This window comes from Muntiacus reevesi, chromosome X (genome assembly GCF_963930625.1).
Source record: "Muntiacus reevesi chromosome X, mMunRee1.1, whole genome shotgun sequence".
Lineage (NCBI taxonomy): Eukaryota > Metazoa > Chordata > Mammalia > Artiodactyla > Cervidae > Muntiacus > Muntiacus reevesi.
Window position 1 is genome coordinate 75,107,717 of NC_089271.1, and position 25,275 is coordinate 75,132,991.

Here is a 25,275-nt window from a genome sequence, read left to right on the forward strand (position 1 = left end):
TTCTTAGCCTAAGACAGTTGTCAAAATAAATGTGTATGGGGAGTAGGGACAGAAAGATTAGCTAAAATTTTTAAATGTCACTGGTATTGATAACCTGTATATGTATCATCATATAATGTGTGTAGAGATTAATTCTAATTAATTCCAAGTTATATGTCTCATCAGCCTTGAGGAATATTAAATAAATGAACTCCATTAAATAATTAAATAATTGTGATAGAAGTGTTTCTGGGGGTTGCATGGAATCAGAAACCATATAAACATATAAAAAAGTCAAGAAATCTGAACCTCTACCCACTCTCCATCTATTTTTTTGTCTGTACTCTGATCATTGGTTTTAACTGAGAGCAACAACTATTCTGAGGTTACTGGGGAATAGTGTGACAAGCAGAGTGTAGTAGCTGCATGTTTTACTAGACTCTTATTCAAAGTTCCTTAATAAAGTATCTATTTCAATTCTTTCTGGATCCTACCATTGTTTAAATCGATAAGGCCAGAAGCATTTCCATTATTGTGCATATACAATCAGGAATTTACTTTATAGTAATCCATCTTAAAGTGTGAACTCTAGCATTATGTTTCATTAAAATGTAATACTTACCTCTATTAAGAAAACAAGTGCTATAAAATAACCTGTGGAAGGAAGATTTTTATTTTGTAGCAGGTAACTATTATAACTGGCTTTTTAAGTTGCTGCTCAAATCATTATTTTGTGTAGTTCTTTTTGTTGTTGTTCAGTCGCTAAGCCTTGTCCAGCTGTTTGCAACCCCATGGACTGTAGCCTGCCAAGCTCCTCTGTCCTTCACTATCTCCTGGAGTTTGCTCAAACTCATATCCATTGAGCCAGTGATGCCATTCAACCATCTCATCCCCTTCTCCTTTTGTCTTTGATCTTTCCCAGCATCATGGTCTTTTCCAGTGAGTTGGCTCTCGTGAATGTTTAAATCATCTGCTATTATCTTAGTAAATCTCTTAACTTTTCATCATACTGATATGAATGCCCAATTGTAAATTATTCATATTAATTTTAACTGATTTCTCGAGATGCATATGTATATCTGAAGAATCCACCTCGAGATTTTCTTCCAAAAATTGGAGTGATTACAGTTTCAGGATTGGCAGGCTTCATTTCAGCAAGAAAAGGTAAGGTTAAAATATATATATTCCCTCTTTCAATGCTATTATACTAATTGCTGAATTTTACTGCTACAGGAAAACCTCATATCCCTTATTGATAGCCTAATGTAAAAAATTTTTAGATTCTATAGTACCGTGTGTTTACTTTACTTTCACGAAGACTTTTTTGTGTTTTTAGAAATAGAGTGATTCCAAAAGAAGTCCAATATCATTAGTTATTAGGGAAATGCAAATTAAAACTACAGTTAGATGTATGATGAGAGTAACATGGAAACTTACAATACCATATGTAAAATAGATAGTCAATGGGAATTTGCTGTATGATGCAAGGAACTCTATAACAATCTAGAAGGGTTCAAGAGGGAGGGAGATGGGAAGGAGGCTCAGAAGGGAGGGGATGTGGGTGCACCTATGACTGATTCTTGATGTTTGATAGAAAACAACAAAATTCTGTAAAGCAATCATCCTTCAATTAAAAAATAAATATATATTTTTAAAAGATACAGTGAGATAACAATACATACCTATTAGAATATCTCAAATTAAGAAGAATGCTCATACAAAATGTAGTTGAGAATGCAGAGCAACTGACACCCTTGTACACTTTTGGTGGGAATACAAAATGAGATAGCCATCCTGGAAAATAGCCTGACAGTTTCTCATAAAGTTAAACATGTAATTACTATGAGATCCAGTATTCCCACTCTTGGGTATTTACTCTGGATAACCTGTACACTAATGTTTATAGTTGTTGTTGTTCATTCGCCCAGTCGTGTCTGACTCTTTGCAACCCCATGAGCTGCAGCATGCCAAGCTTCCCTGGTGTATTTATAGTAACTCCATTCATAACCACCGAAAGCTGCAAACAACGTAAATGTCTTTCAACAGTAAACTAATCTATGGCACATTCATACAAAGAAATACTACTTAGGAACAAAAGGAATGAACCATTGACACGTACAACAGTCTTGATGAATCTGAGTTAAAGAAGCCAGTCTTAAAAAGTTACACAATGTATGATTCCATTCACATTATTCTCAAAAAGGCAAAACTTTAGTGACAAAGAATAAGTCAGTGGTTCACAGGGGTTAGGAGTGGGGGAAAGGTGTGACTACAAAGGGATAACATAAGATAATTTTTAGGAGTGATAGAACATACCCTGATTGTAGTCGTGGTTTCATGACTCTGTACATATATTAAAATGGATAGAACTGAACCCCCCCCCAAAAGTTGAATTTCCTGAATGGTCATTTAAAAATAAAATTTGAAAAATATATAGCTGTTCCTTTTAAAATTGTAATTTATCATTTTGTTTTTCATCTTTTAGACAACATTATTTTTGACAAGATCTTAATAATCTATTGCTATTAAAAAGTCTTAAAATTTTTACATTTATATAATAATGTATACTAGCCACTCAAACTACTTTTCTTTGCTTAGTTGTGAACACCCATATTTGGGGGACTATATTAAGAAATCAAGACAGAGATACTGATATATCTCAGAAAAAAAAAATTATTCCCTCTTGGTCTCATCCTGATCAAGGTTGTTGGAACTGACATCAGCTAGCTGGGAATGGAGATTCTGAGGTAGACAACTCACTCACTACTCTCATTCAGCACATGAGGGTTAATATATTTGATTTCTTTTCATCTTTGTACTCTGTATCTCTACCAACTTTGTCCTTCCTTCTCACTATACCACTTCTACAGAGAGAGTCCCCACAGCCACTCCCAGGTTTGATGGTTAGCTCAGAAGACTTAGGGGATTCAACCTATAGTCATATTCATGGCTAAGATTTATTCCATTGAAAGGATGAAAAGTAAAATCAACAAAGGGAAAAGATACATCAGACAAAGCTTAGAAGAAACGAATTACAAGCTTCCAGGAGTTTTCTCCCAGTAGAGTCATGTAAGTCATGTGTGCATGCTCAGTCACTTGAGTCATGTCCAACTCTTTGTGACCCTATGGACTGAAGCCCGCCAGGCTCCTTGTATAAGTCATAAGATGCACCTAATTCTTCCACTAATGAATTGTGACAATACTTATGAGATGTTGTCAGTCAGAGAAGCTCATTAGAGACTGAGTGACCAAGGCTATTATTGGAGGCTAGTCATATAAACACTGTTTGTCTGGCATGTACCAAGATTCCAGACTCCCAGAAGTAAAGTATCAATAGTTGTTCAGCATAAGCCATGTTATTTGTGAGAGTTGGACTATAAAGAAAGCTGAGCACCAAAGAATTGATGCTTTTGAACATGGTGTTGGTGAAGACTCTTGAGAGTCCCTTGGACTGCAAGGAGACCCAACCAGTGAATCCTAAAGGAAGTAATCCCTGAATATTCATCAGAAGGACTGATGCTAAAGCTGAAACTCCAATACTTTGGCCACCTGATGCGAATAACTGACTCAATGGAAAAGACCCTGATGCTGGGAAAGATTGAAGGCGGAAGGAGAAGGGGATGACAGAGGATGAGATGGTTGGATGGCATCACCGACTCGATGGACATGAGTTTGAGTAAACTCCGGGAGTTGGTGATGGACAGGGAAGCCAGGCGTACTGTGGTCTATGGGGTCGTGAAGAGTCAGACACGACTGAGCAACTGAACTGAACTGAACCATTCTTGTGATTCCGGAAACATTTTCTCTTAGTGTAGTGAACTACTTACCAGTCAGGTTTCCAGGTGCCAGCCAGTCTTGCAAGCATACCTTACTAACAGTAGCAGTCTTGGGCATATGTTAACTCTTTTCTGCACATCATTAAATAACTCTCCTAAACACATGGTGAATTTTGTATTTGCCCATCTTCCATCTCTGGTATGGAAATCTCTCTCAGTAGGAATTACTGCCTACCCTCCTTACTTAAGCCCTTACAAAGCTGGTCAGTTCTCTGGTCATTAGCCATTTTGAGCACCTTCCATTTATCCTCTGTCTCCCAATGCCAGTCATTATCTCTAAACTAAATTACACGTGGTTAGAACCAGCTGAACCACAGTTCTCAACCAGCCTGGAGTTTGGCGTCAGATGCATTATGGTTGGTTTACCTGGCTTTAGTCCTTAAAGTAGCCTTAACCCAAGTATACCTAATCAGATATAAAACCTCTGTAAGTTATAAGAATATTCCAGCATGCTACTATAACCCATGTACCTATCACAACAGATCTAACACTGTCCCTATAGATAATATTAATGGCTCCTTGTATCATAGTTTTTATTCTAACACTATATGCAACCTTTAATTGCATACATATTATAAATTATTTGTTAGGAAAGACATTGAAAACCAAGATCACCATATGTGACAATAAGACAAAGAATTCAATTTTAAAGGAAACTGGCCAAAGTGTATTACTCAGTTCTCACAATTCACTTGTAAGAGAGACTGTTCCTTAAGTCATCCACAATGACTCCAAAGTGTCAGAGCTAGAATAATCTAATCCAATTTTTTAAATTACAGAGCTCAGTTTATAAGTAGGTAGTGAATTAAATATGGTGATTCTCAGGAAGCATTTTATTCACAAACAAAATAGAGGAGGATAGCAAATATAAGAGTGTTTTGTACCCCGTATGGATAAATATTGTGAAACTTTTGTTTCAGTAGTGTATGTGTGTGTTTGTATGTGAAAGAGAAATAGAAACAGAGATATGTCAAAATTTGTTCTTCAGTGTGAGTCATGGTCAAAAAAGTATGAAAGATGTTGGTTTAGTGTAATCCTATAATGTTACAGATAGAAGTCTAGAGAAAGGAAATCGTTCAATGATTGCATAGTACATATTACATAGCTAGTTAGTGACTATGTCTAGAGTCATTTCCTACTTATAGGAGTAGGGCACTTGAACACAAATGCAATTTATTGTCTTGTAAACTGGTCTTTCATATCAAGTAAAGAGAGGATGAATGTAAATCTTTTAATATTTAAAATAATAAAGAATATGTGATATGTGTACATATACACACAGATAGAATGGAATATTATTACTCAGCCTTAAAAAAGAATGAAATAATGCCATTTACAGCAACATGGATGGACCTAGAAATTATCATAGTAAGTGAAGTAAGAGAAAGACAGATATCATATGATATCACTTATATGGGGAATCTAAGTGATATAAATGAACTTATTTAAAAAACAGAAATAGAATCATAGACATAGAAAACAAACTTATGGTTATCAAAGGGGATAGTGGGGAGGAGAGAGGGAGGGAAATTAGGAGTTTGGGATTAATATATACACACTACTGTATATAAACTAAATAAACAACAATGATATAACAAGGGAACTATATTCAATATATTGTAATAACCAATAATGGATAAGAATCTGAAAAAGAATATATATATATAACTGGACCACTTTGCTATACACCTGAAACTAACACAACATTGTAAATCAAACACACTTCAATTTTTTTCCCATAGATATATAGTCATATGAAAAAACAGAACAAATCCAAGCATATGCAATATTCAACACTAAACATTTGGATAGTTGATTTGAGAATGGTATACTCTTCAATGTTTATCAATAAAGAAATGGTTATACTTCAATTTTAAAATGATTTTTAAAAGTATAGCAACTACAAAAAAAGTAAATAACGAATAAAATAAGATGACACATCAAGGAAAACCTGCCACCTTCCAAGTTTAGGAGCAGCAGAATTAGAATTTGGCTGAGTCAAGGAAACATACAGTAAGAAATATTAGGCCAGTAAAATCAAGAACTGATTTTACTGGGCTGGAAGAAGCACAGGCTGGAATCAAGATTGCCGGGAGAAATATCAATAATCTCAAATATGCAGATGACACCAGCCTTATGGCAGAAAGTGAAGACGAAATAAAAAGCCTCTTGATGAAAGTGAAAGAGGAGAGTGAAAAAGTTGGCTTAAAGCTCAACATTCAGAAAACTAAGATCATGGCATCTGGTCCCATTACCTCATGGGAAATAGATGGGGAGACAGTGGATACAGTGTCAAACTTTATCTTTTTGGACTCCAAAATCACTGCAGATGGTGACTGCATCCATGAAATTAAAAGACGCTTACTCCTTGGAAGGAAAGTTATGACCAATCTAGATAGCATATTAAAAAGCAGAGACATTACTTTGCCAACAAAGGTCCGTCTAGTCAAGGCTATGGGTTTTCCAGTGGTCATGTATGGAATTGAGAGTTGGACTGTGAAGAAAGCTGAGCACCGAAAAATTGATGCTTTTGAACTGTGGTGTTGGAGAAGACTCTTGAGAGTCCCTTGGACTGCAAGGAGATCCAACCAGTCCATCCTAAAGGAGATCAGTCCTGGGTGTTCATTGGAAGGACTGATGCTGAAGCTGAAACTCCTATACTTTGGCCACCTCATGGGAAGAGTTGACTCATTGGAAAAGATCCTGATGCTGGCAGGGATTGGGGGTGGGAGGAGAAGGGGACGACAGAGGATGAGATGGCTGGATGACATCACTGACTCGATGGGCATGAGTTTGAGTAAACTCCAAGAGTTTGTGATGGATAGGGAGGCCTGGCGTGCTGCGATTCATGGGGTCACAAAGTGTCGGACACGACTGAGCGACTGAACTGAACTGAAAATGAAGAACCAAACTACAGATACTAGGACAATAGTGAACAAGACCTATTTTAATATAATTAGTCCTTCTTTCCCAATATCACCAAAACCAGTCTATATCTAAAGGAAAGTAAAACTAAAGGTTGAAGCAACCTACCTACCCACCTCCCTCAATGCTTATTCTATTATAGACATGACTGTAGAAGGCCTCATTACTAATAGTCAAAACCAGATAGTGAAATACATCTTGTTTTACCTTCCCTAAACTGTGAAGTTGCCTGCTATATTTTTCTGATATACCAGATAAACTAGTATATTTTACTGATATACTAGATAAACTGTCTCATTTTTTAATTGAGTTGTAAATTCTGTTCCAGAGAATAAAAGTACTTACCATAATTAGAAATCCCATCATCTATAATAATTTCCCAGATCATATTTAAAGTCAAGGGTACTCAGACAAGTATTTAAGATACATAATGTTTTGAGCTAACAGTCTGTTTGAACTAAGCTATGGCTTAGAGTAGTGGGTTTCAAATTATTCTGTAGAATCTAGGGTTCCATAAAAGTGTTCAGGGGTGATATGGGAATTCTGGAAAAGCCATGTAGGTAGGGCTTGATAATGATCCTCACTTCCTCAGGCTAACTAGAGTTAACTTCAAGTCTATAGATTTTATATATGAAGTTCCTCAGTCAGTTCAGTTCAGTCATTCAGTAGTGTCCGACTCCTTGCAATCCCATGAATCGCAGCACGCCAGGCCTCTGTATCCAACACAAACTCCTGGAGTTTACTCAAACATATGTCCATTGAGTCGGTGATGCCTGGATCCAGCCATCTCATCCTCTCTCATCCCCTTCTCCTCCCGCCCCCAATCCCTCCCAGCATCAGGGTCTTTTCCAATGAGTCAACTCTTTGCATGAGGTGGCCAAAGTATTGGAGTTTCAGCTTCAGCATCAGTCCTTCCAATGAACACCCAGGACTGATCTCCTTTAGGATGGACTGGTTGGATCTCCTTACAGTCCAAGGGACTCTCAAGAGTCTTCTCCAACACCACAGTTCAAAATCATCAATTCCTAGTGAGGTTCTATTTGGAAGATTTTTTTTTAAAGAATTTTGCTACTTTAAACAAAGTTTCAAAATGACTCCTAGATGCTTAATTAAGGCAGTAGTGAAAATGAATGAATTATTACAAGTTACTTGCAATTATTAAATTATTACTTCAGTATTCTAAAACAATGACATGAAGGAGCTATGTACCTTTTAAAATCTTTAACTTTATTAGTTGGATCATTTCATCTTTCTAGAGACATAGTTTAAAAAAAATATCTGAAAAGAGTCCATTTCAGTTTAACATGGTGTTACAAACTTGGTAAAGCTGTGGCTACAACTCTGGGTTTCTTAGGACATGAAAAATACCTAGCTTTTAAAAAGAAGAAAATCATCAACCCCCCTTGTGTAGGTAATTATCAATGTTAGATTGAGAATACTTTTCTTAAATTGAACGTGGCAACTAAGGGATATTAATTGAACTGTAATACTTAAGGACATTTTATCTCTCATCTTGATTGGTATTTTTACCTAAAAAATAACTTAGCATAAATGATGGCTTAAAGCAGAACAAAGAAAACATTAAAGTTATAAAAGCATCAAGTGTCTGGCAGCATCTGTTTGGAGTTTAATAGTTTGTTTGAATGTTACAGGTTCTCGGTTTAAGAGAATTGCTTATCCATTGGGATTGGCCACTTTGGGAGCAACTGTTTGCTACCCTGTTCAATCAGTAATAATTGCAAAGGTAAGCTCTTTTTAAGTGATAGCTTCATTTCAGTATTTGTTTAAATTCTCAGTGTGACAATATTTAAATGTCACACAGTACCTTTAACATTTAATTTTCAGGGAAATATAGTTGGTATTAACTCTGCTGGCAACTCTGTTAGCAAAATCACATTAGCATCTCAGCTTGTTAATGCCATTGTTAATTACATGATTATCACAAATAAATAGGATTAATTTTTTAAATATAATTCAACAATATAAATGCTGGTTTGAGGATTAAGCTACAAGTGGCATTTCAGATCAGTGTGTAAAGAAAAGGTGGACTATTCAAGATATAGTTGGAATAGGAGAATAATTGTGGAATAGTGAAATAATTGACATTTCAGAAAAATATTTCGATGTTTACCAAATATCATGCAAAAATATTGCAAGTAGAATAAAGATATAATGAGAAAATATAATGCTATAAAATATTAGAAGAGCAGAAATGTATTTTTGTATAATCTTGAGATAGGAAAGGCCTTCTTAAAACACAGCCAGAAGCCATCAAAGAAAAAAAAAAATAATGTATTTTACTGCATCAAAGTCATACATTTCTGTTGATCACAGTATACCATATACAAAGTTAAAGGATAGATGAAAAATTGGGAAACTTATTTGCACATATATAACACAGGACATGAGTTTAAGTAAACTCCGGGAAGTGGTGATGGACAGGGAGGCCTGGCATGCTGCGATTCATGGGGTCGCAAAGAGTCAGACACGACTGAGCAACTGAACTGAACTGAACTGAACACAGGACTAAATAATATCCTTCCATATATGAAAAGCTCGTATATATCAATAGGAAAACAATGAATGCCCTCTAAGAAAATGAAGAAAGTATATGAACAAACAATCCACAAAATAAGAAATGTAAGTGGCCTAATATATTAAAGATGCTTAACTTCATCAGCAATCAAATAAATCCAAATTTAAAAGATAATTTAGATATTGGTTTTTAGCCTTTCCATTTGACAGAGATTTAAAAGATTCATAAAATTGCTGCTGAGAAATTGAGTTGGAAAATAGTTATATACTCTTGGTGAGAGTGTAAATTGCTACAGTACAGTGCTGAAATTCTGAAGGCCATGTGGCAATAGTATCAAAAATCAAAATGTAATGATATACCCAAGCAATTACCACAAGGGTATATGATCCCAGTTATTTGTGAAAGGATGCTAATTACAGCATGGTTATAATTGCCAAAAGAAAAAAAAGGATGCCCGTCACCAAAGGATTTGTTAAACAAATCATAATGCTCATATGCCCATCAATAGTGGGTTTGTTAAATGAATTATGATGTGTTCCTTATAGAGTACACACTGTGCAGCTATTAGAAGCAGATCTTCTGGTATACAAACTGATATGGAAACATCTCTGTGACATGTTGTTAAGCTTTTGAAAAAAAATCACACCTCAAAATAATATATATCATGAGGCAAATAATTTTTTGTATAAGATATAGAAAATGAAGCTGTGTGTTATCATGATCTAGAGACTTATAGCTTTACTGTTGATTCTGACCTGGTTTCTCATATAAAATACAAGACATAATTTTTTTTAATATTTGTTATTTTAACTTTTAAAAATTTATATTATTTGACTCTCTTTTTGTTTTAATTAGGTAGCTGGGAAAAAGGCATATGCTACAAGCCAGCAAGTGTATGAAGCTGTTAAATCACTGTGGACAAAAAACAACAAAAAACTTCCTGAACATAAAGAAGAAACTAAGGTAGAGTTTAAATGGACTAAAAATGTAGACTGTTTTGTTTAGGTGGATGTCCTAGACAGAGGTCAAGGATGGAATGAAAAGAGATGAAGGAATATACTACCTTGCATGCTATAATTTTTTAGGATATTTTATTCTTTTAGTAAAATAATTTACTTATGAAAGAAAAATTTTTTTGGTAAACAGCTAGGAAGTGCTGATGAAATAGAAATACCTGCAGAAACAACTCACAACCTGAAACATTCAGTGCCTTTGCCAACAGAACTCAACTCTGAAACAAAGACCAAATCTACATCAGGTTTGTTTGGAATAATTCGTTTTTAAAATTAATATTTTCTTAAATAACTTTATAGTATTATAATTAGTAGTTTGAATTTATTTATGTGTTTTCATAAATGTTTTGTCCTCATATCTGTAGTCTGTGTATCTTTTTAGGTTATGAAGTTCTCAATCAGGTAGAGGAAAATGTGTCTTTCTGGATTCTTCTAGCTTATAGGCTATAACAATGTGTCACATCTACATAGAAGAAATACCAGTTTTCCATTTCTTGTTCTATCCCCATCTGTCTTTGCTTCCACCTTCAGTTTTATTTAGTTTAGATACTAGGAAAACTTTCAGCATAAATAGTATAAATAGCACAAATTATAATACTAGTATCTTTGCTAGTATTAGATACAGGCAACTATGTGAGATCAAAATGTGACAGTTATACTTTCTAAACAAATACTGCCATGGTTTTACTGTGATCAAAAAGAAACAGATATCATTTCAATAGTATATTCACATAAACTCACCAGTCATTGGCTTATGTAGGTTTATCTGTACTAAGTAAATGATACTATGCATCAAGTCATCTTATTACAAAGGAAATAGGACCAACTCAGACATAGAGAATTAGAGAATAATGAAAATATCTGCCCTTTACTGAGCAACTGCTTTGGGGCAAAGAACTATAAATGTGTTATTCAATCCTCTCCCAAAAAGCAAAATAAAAAAAACTCTGGTGTGTGTGTAATTATAATTGTTTTATGATGAATAGACTGAGATTCAGGGAACTTAAGTAACCTGCCCAAAATTATAGTTTACAAATAGAGTTATTTTTATAGTCTAGATATTCTTGACACTGAAGTCCAAGCTCCTCCTTTGCATATAGATTATCTAATTTAAAACATGATTTTAGTCTCTAATTTCCTCTGAGGAGATTTTAGTCTCCTCTCCTGTCACTTAATCTTTATAAAAGCTCTCACTGAGTAACAAACCTGATTTGAATTTTAATATTTTCCTGTCTCCTCTCTTTTCTAATCAAGATAAGTTATACAGGTTTTAGACTCTCTGAATAATCTATAGTTTATCATATTCCCTCAAGTATATAATATATCTGGTCATTTCTCTAAATGCCTGTCAACTCCAGAGATCTTTGTGGAGATGTTACAGCTTAACAGTGGGACCAGACACTCCTAGCCAATGTGTTTTCTTTTCACATCTGTATTCTGGAACCTTTTGCCTGCTTATCATAGGTAATCTGGTATATGAAAAGCATTCTAAGGAGACATATAGAGGAGAGAGATACTCAGTACTATTCATCCTTATCATATATCATTCAGGGTTGATTATATAGTAGACCCAGAATTGAGACACATTATTTCCACATTTCATATGCAATCCCAAAGGTCCATTATGTGAAAAACAGTAGTGATCATGAGCATAGGTTTTTTTGTTTTTGTTTTTTTTTTAATTAATTTATTTATTTTTCAGTGGGTTTTGTCATACATTGATATGAATCAGCCATAGAGTTACACGAATTCCCCATCCCAGTCTCCCATCCCACCTCCCTCTCCACCCGATTCCTCTGGATCTTCCCAGCTCAACAGGCCCGAGCACTTGACTCATGCCTCCCACCTGGGCTGGTGGTCTGATTCACCACAGATAATATACATGCTGTTCTTTCGAAACATCCCACCCTCCCCTTCTCCCACAGAGTTCAAAAGTCTGTTCTGTACTTCTGCATCTCTTCTTCTGCCCTGCATATAGGGCCATCGTTACCATCTTTCTAAATTCCGTATATATGTGTTAGTATACTGTAATGTTCTTTATCTTTCTGGCTTACTTCACTCTGTATAATGGGCTCCAGTTTCATCCATCTCATTAGAACTGATTCAAATGAATTCTTTTTAATGGCTGAATAATATTCCATGGTGTATATGTACCACAGCTTCCTTATCCATTCATCTGCTGATGGGCATCTAGGTTGCTTCCATGTCCTGGCTATTATAAACAGTGCCGCAATGAACATTGGGGTGCACGTGTCTCTTTCAGATCTGGTTTCCTCAGTGTGTATGCCCAGAAGTGGTATTGCTGGGTCATATGGAAGTTCTATTTCCAGTTTTTTAAGAAATCTCCACACTGTTTTCCATAGTGGCTGTACTAGTTTGCATTCCCACCAACAGTGTAAGAGGGTTCCCTTTTCTCCACACCCTCTCCAGCATTTATTGCTTGTAGACTTTTGGATAGCAGCCATCCTGACTGGCGTGTAATGGTACCTCATTGTGGTTTTGATTTGCATTTCTCTGATAATGAGTGATGTTGAGCATCTTTTCATGTGTTTGTTAGCCATCTGTATGTCTTCTTTGGAGAAGTGTCTGTTTAGTTCTTTGGCCCATTTTTTGATTGGGTCATTTATTTTTCTGGAATTGAGCTTCAGGAGTTGCTTGTATATTTTTGAGATTAATCCTTTGTCTGTTTCCTCATTTGCTATTATTTTCTCCCAATCTGAGGGCTGTCTTTTCACCTTACTTATAGTTTCCTTTGTTGTGCAAAAGCGGTTTTAAGATAGAACATGAATCTTAATCCTAAATCCAGCATTTACTGGTTCTATTGCCTGGGGCAAGTTATCTAATACCCCAAGCCTCAGTCTCTTCATCTATAAAAGAGAGTCAATAATAGTATTTTTTGACATGATTGTTATGAAGATTAAGTGAGATATTGCATGTAAAGCAAAAAGTACACTGTCAAGCACATACTAAATTCTCAATGAGTGTTACAATATATCATTATCATTGGCCTAGAGTAATTGTCCATTTTGCCAATAAACAAATTTGTCATTGAGCACACTTTGGGAGCACATTACTTAGTGGGGGAGCACGTCCCTGGCCACCACTTCTCACCATACAGAATAACTTGTGTATATTGTCCAACAATATATTGTGACTCAGAGCGTGAGTTTGATTGTCCTCTATCATCCATATACATTTATGGTGACAACTGTTATTTTGGGAATCACAAATTTGGAAATTTGGTGACATGGACCTCTTCAAAATCTGATGAAAGCAGAATGAAATGATATGGATGAATGTCCAGGATATATTATTAAGTAACAAAAACCAAATTGTAGTCTGTATATATGTGTGTGCACATATGCCTGTGTTCTGGAACAATTTGTACTAACCTGTTTAAATTATTGAAAACAGTTATTTCTAGAGTTATGATTGTGGGAGACCTTTGCTTTTTAATTTATCTATATAATATTTGGATTTTTATAATCAGCATACTTTTTTGTAATCAGAAAAAAATAAATATATTCTGTCTCTAAGTAGTCGAAATGAAGATGTTTCATAGAAACTTTTTTCGAGTTAAGAAAACTTTCTTGACAGTGTATACATGCATATATATTAATATACATAATATATTAAAATAATTTGTAAAGAAAAAAAAGAATGAAATCTCTCACAGTCTCACAAGATTAATGTCTCTCTCAAATAGATGTTGGCAAGCTATGGACTTTGTGCTAAATCTGGCTCACTCTTTTTGCACATTCCACAAGCCAAGAATAGTTCCTATGTAATTTAAATAGTTTTTTAAAAATCAGAAGAAAAATGTTTCATGACAAGTGAAAATTGTATGAAATATAAATTATAATATCCATAAATAAAGTTTTATTGCAACACAGCCACACTCATTCATGTATTGTCTGTGGCTGCTTTCACCCTAAATTGGCAGAGTTGAGTGGTTGTGATGGAGACCTTATGGTTTATAAAGTTTAAATGTTTACTTTGGTCCTTTGCAAATAAATTTGCTGATTCCTATTTTAGAGGGATGAGGTGTACCATACATTCATGACTCATGTTCCCCTCATGATATTTCCCAGATTATTATATGGGTCATGACACTAAATATCCAAAATCAAAATTCTGATAGGCAAAACAAAATTTCCTACAGTCTTTTAGTGTTAGGGAGACAGAAACTCAAGCTGTCAATCAGAAGCTAGAGAGTACCATACCTGAGGAACAGGGTTGATTGACTCTTCTGTAAACTGCAACACAGCTCAGTGCCTGATTGTAGTGAGATGATAAGTATCAATACTTTACACCTCCCCAAGAAAGGAAAAGAGTCCCCACTCTGCAGATGATGTTATCTGGAGCTTCTACAGTTCTTTTTTACACAGTGTCCACCATACAAATAAAATGTGTGTTAGTCACTCAGTCTTGTCTAACTCTTCACAACCCTGTGGACTGTACCCTGCCAGGCTTTTCTGTCCATGGGATTCTCCAGGTAAGAATACTGGAGTGGATTGCTGTTCCCTTCTCCAGAGGATCTTCAAGACCCAGGGATCGAACCCTGGTCTCCTGAGTTGCAGGCAGATTCTTTACCATTTGAGCTACAGGGAAGTCCTACAAATAAAATACTAGTCATGCAAAGAGACAGGAAGATATGACTAAGAAAAGAGAAAAAAAATTACAGCAGACCCACAGGTGATCTAAATATTGAAGTTAGCAGAAAAGCACTTTAAAATAACTATGGCTAATATGTCAAGTGGAAAATATGATGAACAAAATGGACAAAAGGATGGAAAATTTCACAGCCAGTTGGAATCTGAAAAAATCAAGTGGATATTCTAGATGTGAAAAATACAGTACCTGAAATTATGAACTTATTGGATGGGTTTAATAGCAGATTGTATACAAAAAGAGGACAGAAATAATGAACTCAAATATAGGATAAAAAAGACAAACTGAAGCCAGAGAGAAAAAAGAATGGAAAGAATAGATCAGTGGGAGAACACACTTTGCAATGATTAATATGTTTAAGTGTTTCAGTTACTGAGACAGCTGAATACTGAATATCATCCTGATTTTATGCAGAAGAAACAAAAATAGAATCTCTAATATTCATAATTTCGCTCAGCAATTTATTAGTGGTCTGTCCTAGTTTTGATAATGAACTTGCTTAAAATATAAATGAGATAAGGCGTGAACTAAATTATCAGTGAACAGGTAACACCTAATGGCTATTTGAGACAATAATTCTTTGCTGTTTTATAAACAACTTTATTCTTTACCTGTTTGCTATAACAGCAGCTTTTTTTAAAGTTGACTAAAAAAGCTAAGCATAAATATTTTTTATTAGAGATTTAAAATATGATAAACTACAAAGAAAAGCATTATCATGATTAGGGGAATGAGATTCAAGAAGAGTTTTATGACTGCTAATTCTTTGGGAAGACAGAGAGCCTTTTATCAAAAGGATGAAGAAATTTCTGAGGAAAAATATAATCTTTAATTACTCAGAAAAGCATGAGACAAACCCTTTTTAAAAAGGCAGGAATCAAATGAACTAGGCTAAGTGGTTCTAAGCCAGAGGGATCCACATCACAATTTCTTGAGTTTTTTTCCCTAAAATTCACTCTGCATAAGAATTATAAATTAGAATTTCCAGTGGTGAGGCCTCCAAGCAGGTGGATTATAGGAAAAGCTCCACAAGGAATTCTGTATGCACATTCCTCTAGTTAATAATGACCAATATAAGCTATGAATAAACAAAAAATCTCAAGCCCTTCAACACATTTTGAGAGATGGGGATCTAAAGGCAACAGAGCCTTTCAAATATAGGTGAGCTGACTATTTGACCAGATTTTGGACAATAATATAAATTAAGAAAGTTAGTAGAAGTGTTAGAAAACTTAGTCAGTTGATGAACATTGTTAAGCAAATCAGACACATTCAGGCTTATATAAAATAAGTATTTGTCAATGCTTATTATAGTATATCTATAGTAAGAGTTGGGCTATAAAGAAAGCTGAGTGCCAAAGAATTGATGCTTTTGAACTGCAGTGTTGGAAAAGACTCTTGAGAGTCCCTTGGACTGCAAGGAGATCCAACCAGTCCATCCTAAAGAAGATCAGTCCTGGGTGTTCATTGGAAGGACTGATGTTGAAGCTGAAACTCCAATACTTTGGCCGCCTGATGCGAAGAGCTGACTCATTTGAGAAGAGCCTGATGCTGGGGAAGATTGAGGGCAGGAGGAGAAGGGGATGACAGAGGATGAGATGGTTGGATGGCATCCCCGACTCGATGGACATGGGTTTGGGTAGACTCCAGGAGCTGGTGATGGACAGGAAGGCCTGGCGTGCTGCAATTCATGGGGTCACAAAAAGTCAGACACGATTGAGCGACTGAACTGAACCTATAGTATGTCTATTTGATAAAACTATTTCTTAGTACATTTTTCACTTGTACTGACCAAAAGCTTCCACCAGGAAGATGCATTTGGAAAAGGAGAAGTCAGAACCACTGTTTCTTAACCTACTTGTACTACAGACCCCATCTCAGAATGTTTTTAAATGCATAAACAAAATACACAGTAATGTATGAGCTTCCCTAATTGTATTAATCAACAATATTTAACAACATATCTGATAAAGGGTATAATTTTGAAGTAGTAGTAAGTATAAATATTTCAAGATATCTGCAACTGCAGTGTGATATGAAAATATCTATGGTTTCTATTAGTGACAGAGTCTAAGGTACTATTAAGTGTATAGTATTGTGGTTTGTTGCCTGCATTCATTATTGAAGAAGACATTCATTTTTCAGTCAGAGGTTAATGAAAACAAAGACAAATTTCCCCTATCCAAGTTCATAGATCACATGAATTCTGTCCACAGACTCCCCTCCTCCAAAAGGTTTCCAGTTTAAAAGTCTATGGAGAAATGTATTCTTGTCACGGGTAGTGATTATTTAAGATCTGGCTGTTTTTAAAATATACTTAGTGGTGAAGTTACATATAGATCTATCCCAGTTTATAAAACAGAAACTATTTCTGAAAAGGTAGCTGTAAAATAAATGTGTATATAAATCTATTTCTCACTTTTACCTAGAAACTAAATTCCTTTATGGCAAAAAGGTGTGTCTCTCAGATGTAAAAAAAAATCATTTCAAAATGAATCAGAATTTGAAAAATATTTAAAATAAAAAAAATGTGAAAAATATTTTTAGTGTATGTCACAAAATAAATATAAAAATTCTTTTTACCTACTTAACATACACAGGGTAGTATATGTACCACTTTGTATTTATTATTCTGTTGAATACTAAAGTAATTTTGTGATATTTTGTGACTACTCTAATCCCCCTTTTACAGAAGAGCCAGGGTTTTGTGACATTTTGTGACATTTCTGCCTACTCTAACCCTCACTTTACAGAAAAGCCAGGGTTGTTGTATTGGGAGTCAGACAAAACTGGATTCAATCCTGGCTCCACTACTTAATCACCTGGATGACACTGCTCAAGTTTCTTAACCTCTACATTAAAATGCCCTTATCTGTAAAACATGGATAATATAAAAATGTCATCTGTCTCATGGTGTTATTCTGAGATAATGCATGAAAATAATGTGACATCTTGCCTGGTACACAGTCAGCTTATCAAAATCACCATTGATCCGCACTGCCAAATCCAGGTTCCATTCCCAATCTCTATCTTATATAATCCATCAGTAACTTCTAACAGAAATGGTCACTCCTTCCTCCCTGAAACAGTCTCTTTACTTGGCCTGTGGGATATCACTTATTCTTGGTTCTCTTACTTCACTGACTGGCTGTTTCTTTGCAGTCTTCTCTGCTATATTCTCCTAATACTCTTAACCTCAAAAAGTTGGAGGATCCAAAGGGCTCATTCCTTGGACTTCTTTTCTGATGTTCTGGATGACCTCATATGTTCCCATAGTTTTAGATGCTATTTATAGCCTAGGTACATAAAATTTATAAAACAGCGAGGCGACTCCTGAACTCTAGATTCACATTTCTAACTGCTTACTCAGTATTTCTATTCAGATGTCTGGTTCAGTAAGTTCAGTTCAGTCACTCAGTCGTGTCTAACACTTTGCAACTCCATGAACTGTAGCACACCAGGCCTCCCTGTTCGTCACCAACTCGCGGAGTTTACTCAGACTCAAGTCCATTGAGTCAGCGCTGCCATCCTGCCATCTCATCCTCTGTTGTCCCCTTCTCCTCCTGCCCTCAATCCCTCCCAGCATCAGGACCTTTTTCAATGAGTCAGTTCTTCACATCAGTTGGCCAAAGTATTGGAGTTTCAGATTCAGCATCAGTCCTTCCAATGAATGTTCAGGACTGATTTTCTTTAGGATGGACTGGTTGGATCTCCTTGCAGTCCAAGGAGCTCTCAACGGTCTTCTCCAACACCACAATTCAAAAGCATCAATTCTCTGGCACTCAGCATTCTTTATAGTCCAACTCTCATACCAAGGGAACATTTTTGCAAAGATGGAATCAACAAAGGACAGAAATTGTAGGGACATAAAAGAAGCAGAAGATATTAAGAAGAGGTGGCAAGAATACACAGAACTGTACAAAAAAGATCTTCACGACCCAGATAATCACGACGGTGTGATCACTCACCTATAGCCAGACATCCTGGAATGTGAAGTCAAGTGGGGCTTAGGAAGCATCACTACAAACAAAGCTAGTGGAGGTGATGGAATTCCAGTTGAGCTATTTCAAATCCTGAAAGATGATGCTGTGAAAGTGCTGCACTCAATATGCCAGCAAATTTGGAAAACTCAACAGTGGCCACAGGACTGGAAAAGGTCAGTTTTCACTCCAGTCCCAAAGAAAGGCAATGCCAAAGAATGCTCAAACTACCCCACAATTGCACTCATCTCACACGCTAGTAAAGTAATGCTTAAAATTCTCCAAATCAGGCTTCAGCAATACGTGAACTGTGAACTTCCAGATGTTCAAGCTGGTTTTAGAACGTCAGAGGAACCAGAGATCAAATTGCCAACATCCGCTGGATAATCAAAAAAGCAAGAGAGTTCCAGAAAAAACATCTATTTCTGCTTTATTGGCTATACCAAAGCCTTTGATTGTGTGGATCACAGTAAACTGTAGAAAATTCTGAAAGAGATGGGAATACCAGAACACCTGACCTGCCTCCTGAGAAATCTGTATGCAGGTCAGGAAGCAACAGTTAGAACTAGGCATGGACCAACAGCCTGGTTCCAAATAGGAAAAGGAGTAACTCAAGGCTGTATATTGTCACCCTATTTATTTAACTTATATGCAGAGTACATCATGAGAAATGCTGGGCTGGAGGAAGCACCAGCTGGAATCAAGATTGCCAGGAGAAACATCAATAACCTCAGATATGCAGGTGACATCACCCTTATGGCAGAAAGTGAAGAAGAACTAAAGAGCCTCTTGATGAAAGTGAAAGAGGAGAGTGAAAAAGTTGGCTTAAAGCTCAACATTCAGAAAACTGAGATCATGGCATCTGGTCCCATCACATCAAGACAAATAGATAGGGATGCAGTGGAAACAGTGGCTGACTTTTTTGGGGGGGGGATCCAAAATCACTGCAGATGATGATTGAAGCCATGAAATTAAAAGAGGCTTACTCCTTGGAAGGAAAGTTATGACCAACCTAGACAGCATATTAAAAAGCAGTGACATTACTTTGCCAACAAAGGTCTGTCTAGTCAAGGCTATGGTTTTTCCAGTTGTCATGTATGGATGTGAGAGTTGGACTATAAAGAAAACTGAGTGCATAAGAATTGATGCTTTTGAACTATGGTGTTGGAGAAGACTCTTGAGAGTCCCTTGGACTGCAAGGAGATCCAACCAGTCCATCCTAAAGGAGATCAGTCCTGGGTGTTCACTGGAAGGACTGATGCTGAAGCTGAAACTCCAATACTTTGGCCACCTGATACAAAGAGCTGACTCATTTGAGAAGACCCTGATGCTGGGAAAGATTGTGGGCAGGAGGAGAAGGGGACGACAGAGGATGAGATGGTTGGATGGCGTCACTGACTTGATGGACAAGGGTTTGGGTGGGCTCCAGGAGTTGGTGATGGACAGGGAGGTCTAGCGTGCTGCGCTTCATGGGGTCGCAAAGAGTCGGACATGACTGAGCGACTGAACTGAACTCACATACATACATAACTACTGGAAGAACCATAGTTTTGACTAGATGGACCTTTGTTGTAGAGTAATGTCTCTGCTTTTAGTTTGCTGTCTGTTTTGGTCATAGCTTTTCTTCCAAGGAACACGTGTCTTTTAATTTCATGGCTGCAGTTGTTTTGGAGCCCAAGAAAACAAAGTCTATCACTGTTTCTATTGTTTCCCCATCTATTTGCCATGAAGTGATGTCTAGTTAGCAATGCAAATATAGCACACCTAAAACTTAACACTTCATTTACCTTCTCCCAAACATGTTTCTGGGGCTTCCCTGGTGGTTCAGTGGTCAAGAACCTGTCTGCCAATGTAAGAGATGGAAGTTCAATTCCTGATCTGGGGAGATGCCCTGGAGAAGGAAATGGTAACCTACTCCAGTATTCTTGCCTGAGAAATTGTATGGACAGAGGAACATGGTGGGCTACAGTTTATGAGGTTGCAAAGAGTCGGACATGACTGAGCGACTGAATGACAACAACAACAAAACATGTTTCTATATTTCCTCCATCTCAGTAAATGTCAACTCCATTCTTTTAGTTTCTCAAATTAAAGAGTATCCCTCACACGACATACTGAATCCATTTTGGAAATCCTGTCTTTAATTTATCCAGAATTCAATACCTTTTCACCACCTCTACTACCCTAATAAAAGCCATTACCATTTCCCTCCTGGGGTACTGCAGTCTTCTTTGCTATAATAGCTTCCTAACTGGTCTCCCTACTTCTATGCTTGTTTCCCTACACTCTCTTCTACACATAGCCAAGAGTAACCTTTTAAAAAACACAATATCATATTACACTTCTGCTCAAAACTGTCCAGTGACTTCTCATCTCTTAGAATAAAAGAGAAAAACTTTCTTATGACCTTGTGTGGCCTAGCATTCCACTGTTTTCTGATCATGACTTCTATCACTCATTGTATCCACCATCAGCACATCTTGCTAACTCTGTTCCAGCCATATTGGCCATTTTATGGCTCCTCAGACATACCTAAGGTCTGTTACACTTGCAACCTGCTCTTTCAGTAAGGCATTTCCCTCAGATAGCTACAGGGCTCATACCTGCACCTCCTTTGGTTCTTTGCTCAAATATGGAAGGCTTTCTTTCCCTGACCACCCTGTTTTAAATTGCAGATCACCCAATCTCTCCATATGTCTCTCCACTCTGTTTTATTTTTCTTCATACCACCATCTGACATACTGTTTACTTAACTTATTGTCTCTTTCACCCAACTTGAATGTTAGGTCCATGTTGGTAGAGATTTTTATCTGTTTTGCTCATTGATGTGTTCCCCACATTAACAAGAAATTTGTTAAATGAATGACTAATTTTTTTTTTCATTTTAATACTTTATCAGGTGCTACACAGTTTATGCCTGACCCCAAGCTCATGGATCACGGGCAGTCCCATCCAGAAGATATAGATATGTACAGCACTAGAAGTTGAAATAGTCTGCATACAGAACTACAACATATGTGAAGTCTCAAATAATGGTGAAAAAGATGGTGTAATGGGTAACTGATGCATAGGGTATAAATTAAACCAAGTTTTCCCTTACATCTTCTAATGTACAGTTTGGCAAATCACATAAGTGACTAAAACACAAACTGAATACAATCCAAACAACATTAAATGATCGATGAGGAGGCAGAAGTAGAAGTATTAGGATGCATTTGGTGACTTTAAGTGTGTTTATAAAAAAAAATGTGTGTATATATAAATATATATACATATACACATATATATTTGCTGTAGCTTTTCTGAATTAATATCAACTAAATTAGAATGGTGTGTGGAAGGATGTGTTCACTCCCCCATTTGTTTTGCATTTCCCAGAGATGTAATAAAATATACATATTTTATGACATGGGCTTGGCTTTGTCTCTTTGTTTAATTAATGCTAACTCCTCTTAGATGTCCAAAAATTAGTCTGTTTGAGAGGACTATGTGCTACATGGGACCCCTCAGTGCTGCTTAGCATTCTTTCTACTGATTCCTGGGTAGTTTCCTATTCTGGTCTCCAGGAGAGGTTTTACAGACCTCTTATTCTGAAATCTCCTATACCAGCCAAAGATGACTATGTCTCCTATTACACAGAGGGAAAAATAAGTTATTAGACATAGTCTTTCCCAACTTCTTCCCATCTGTCTTCAAGACTTATCACTTTTCAGCCATACATCCCCCTTTTCTAAAGCTGATGCTTCTATTTGTGTTCCTGATCTCCTTTCCATCTTTTCTAGTACCATATTCCATCCTGTTTAGTTTTCAGTCCTTTGTTTCTCTTTTAACTGATTTCTTTCCTCAGTCTCTAACAGCTTCATATCCTCTTTATCCAAAAACAACAGTAGCAAGACCCTTTCCCTAACTCCCTCTTCCTCTTGAGCTATCTTTTCTTTCTCCTTCCTATGATTTCCAGACTTCATAAAACACTAATTAATGTCACTTTCTTATGTCCTCAATTTCAATTCCTCTATAACTTGCTACACCTTGGCCTCTATGTTGTTGTTGTTCAATCTCTAGGTTATATCTGACTCTGTGCGACCCCATAGACTGTAGCACACCAGATCTCCCAGAGTTTGCTTCACTATCTCCCAAAATTTGCTCAAATTTATGTTCATTGAGTTAGTGATGCTATCGAATAATCTCATCCTCTGTACCTACTTGAATTTTCTGTAATGATTAACTCGTAACTACTCCCTCCTGAAATTCAGTCCTCCTTTTAGTGTTATTCCTGCTCCTCTTGTTACTCATTCTTCTCTTGCTCTGAATCCCTTACATACTCAGGCTCCTCAATTTGCATTTCTTGTTTTTTCTCACTCTGCTCTCTCACTTCCATTCAACATACTTCACTGACTTCAAGCATCATTTATATGTCCCTATTATTTATATTTCCATATTTCTCCAGAAGTGTGTACCTATATAATTATTACTCATATCTATCTTATATCCAATATGTGCATGTGTGCTAAGTTGCTTCAGTCATGTCTGACTCTTTGCGACCCTATGGACTGTAGCCCAGAGGGATTCTCCAAAAACCCTGGGGTTCTCCTGGCAAGAATACTGGAGTGATTTGCCAGTCCCTCCTCCAGGGGTTCTTCCCAACCCAGGGATCAAACCCACATCTCTTCCATCTCCTGCATTGGCAGGCAGGTTCTTTTACCACTAGCACCACCTGGAAAGCCCTGTATATCCCATAGAGATTCTCAGTATCAATAGTTGTTCAGTCACTTAGTCGTATCCAACTCGTTGTGACCCCATGGACTGCAACACTCCGGGCCTCTTTGCCCTTCACCATCTCCCAGAGCCTGCTCAAACTCCTGTCCATTGAGTCATTGATGCCATCCAGCCATCTTATCCTCTGTCATCCCTTTATCCTCCTGTCTTCAATATTTTCCAGCATCAGCATCTTTTCTAGTGAGCTGGCTCTTCACATTAAGTGGCCAAAGTATTGGAGCTTCAGAATTAGTCCCTCCAATGAACATTCAGGGTCGATTTCCTTTAGGATGGACTGGTTGGATCTCCTTGCAGTTCAAGAGGCTCTCAAGAGTCTTCTCCAACACTATAGTTCAAAAGCATCAATTCTTAGGCACTGAGTCTTCTTTATAGTCCAACCCTCACATCCATACATGACTACTGGAAAAACTATAGCTTTGACTAGATGGACCTTTGTCAGCAAAGTGATGTCTCTGCTTTTTAGTAGGCAACATGCATCTGCACTGAGAGAAACCTGGATTCGATCCCTAGGTTGGGAAGATCCTATGGAGGCAGGCATGGCAACCCACTCCAGTATTCTTACCTGAAGAATCCACATGGACTGAGGAGGCTGGAAAGCTATAGTCCATGAGGTTGCAAACAGTTGGACATGACTGAGTGACTAATCACAGCACAGCACAGGTTTGTCATAGCTTTTCTTCCAAGGAGCAAGCACCTGTTAATTGCATGGCTGCAGTGATTTCGGAATCCAAGAAAACAAAGTCTGTCACTGTTTCCATTGTTTCCCCATCTATTTGCCATGAACTCATGGGACCAGATGCCATAATCTTAGTTTTCTGAATGTTGGGTTTTAAGCCAGCTCTTTTACTGTCCTCTTTCACCTTCATCAGGATGCTGTTTAGTTCCTCTTGGCTTTCTGCCATTAGGATGATGTCATCTGCATATCTGAGGTTATTGATATTTCTCCCTGCAATCTTGATTCTAGTTTATGCTTCATCTAGCCAAGCATTTCACATGATGTACTCTGCATATAAGTTAAATAAGCAGAGTGACAATATACAGCCTTGACATACTCTTTTCCCAATTTGGAACCAGTCTGTTGTTCCACATCTGGTTCTAACTGTTGCTTCTTGACCTGCATACAGGTTTCTCAGGAGGTCAGGCTCTTCTGTCCATGGGATTCTTCAGCCATGAATACTGGAGTGGGTTGCCATTCCCTCCTCCAGTGTATTGAACCCAGGTCTACCTGCATCTTCTACATTGGCAGGTGAATTCTTTACCACTGAGCCACCTGGGAAGCCCCAATATCAAAAGACCTAAAATTAAATTGTCTCTATATCTCTCTCACTTCTTTGTTTCTTGAATCGATTCTACTTTCTCTAATCCTTACTCTCATTCAGGTCTTCATAATCAGTTTCCTGGATTATTATATATGCTTCTGGTCAATCTGCTTGCCATCAGTCTGCTTTCTGTCACTTAACATTGCATCCTGCTTATAAGTATCAGTAAACCAGTTAACTATAGCTGCTTAAATAAATGAGTCTGTTTAAAGTCTGTAATTGGTCCGTACAGAGTTGGTA

General features: G+C 36.9%; 1 protein-coding gene across 1 annotated transcript in view; it reads left to right on the top strand.

The window, feature by feature from the left end:
• The window catches only part of APOOL (apolipoprotein O like), a 123,258-nt gene extending 100,909 nt beyond the window's left edge, over positions 1-22,349 (top strand). The window contains exons 5-9 of the mRNA XM_065916438.1: positions 1,045-1,143; positions 8,393-8,484; positions 10,132-10,239; positions 10,423-10,534; positions 21,840-22,349. Of these exons, the coding sequence (XP_065772510.1) occupies positions 1,045-1,143; positions 8,393-8,484; positions 10,132-10,239; positions 10,423-10,534; positions 21,840-21,928 (500 nt within the window). The 3' untranslated portion in view covers positions 21,929-22,349. The remainder of the gene's footprint in view (positions 1-1,044; positions 1,144-8,392; positions 8,485-10,131; positions 10,240-10,422; positions 10,535-21,839) is intronic.
• Positions 22,350-25,275: the final 2,926 nt, after the last annotated feature.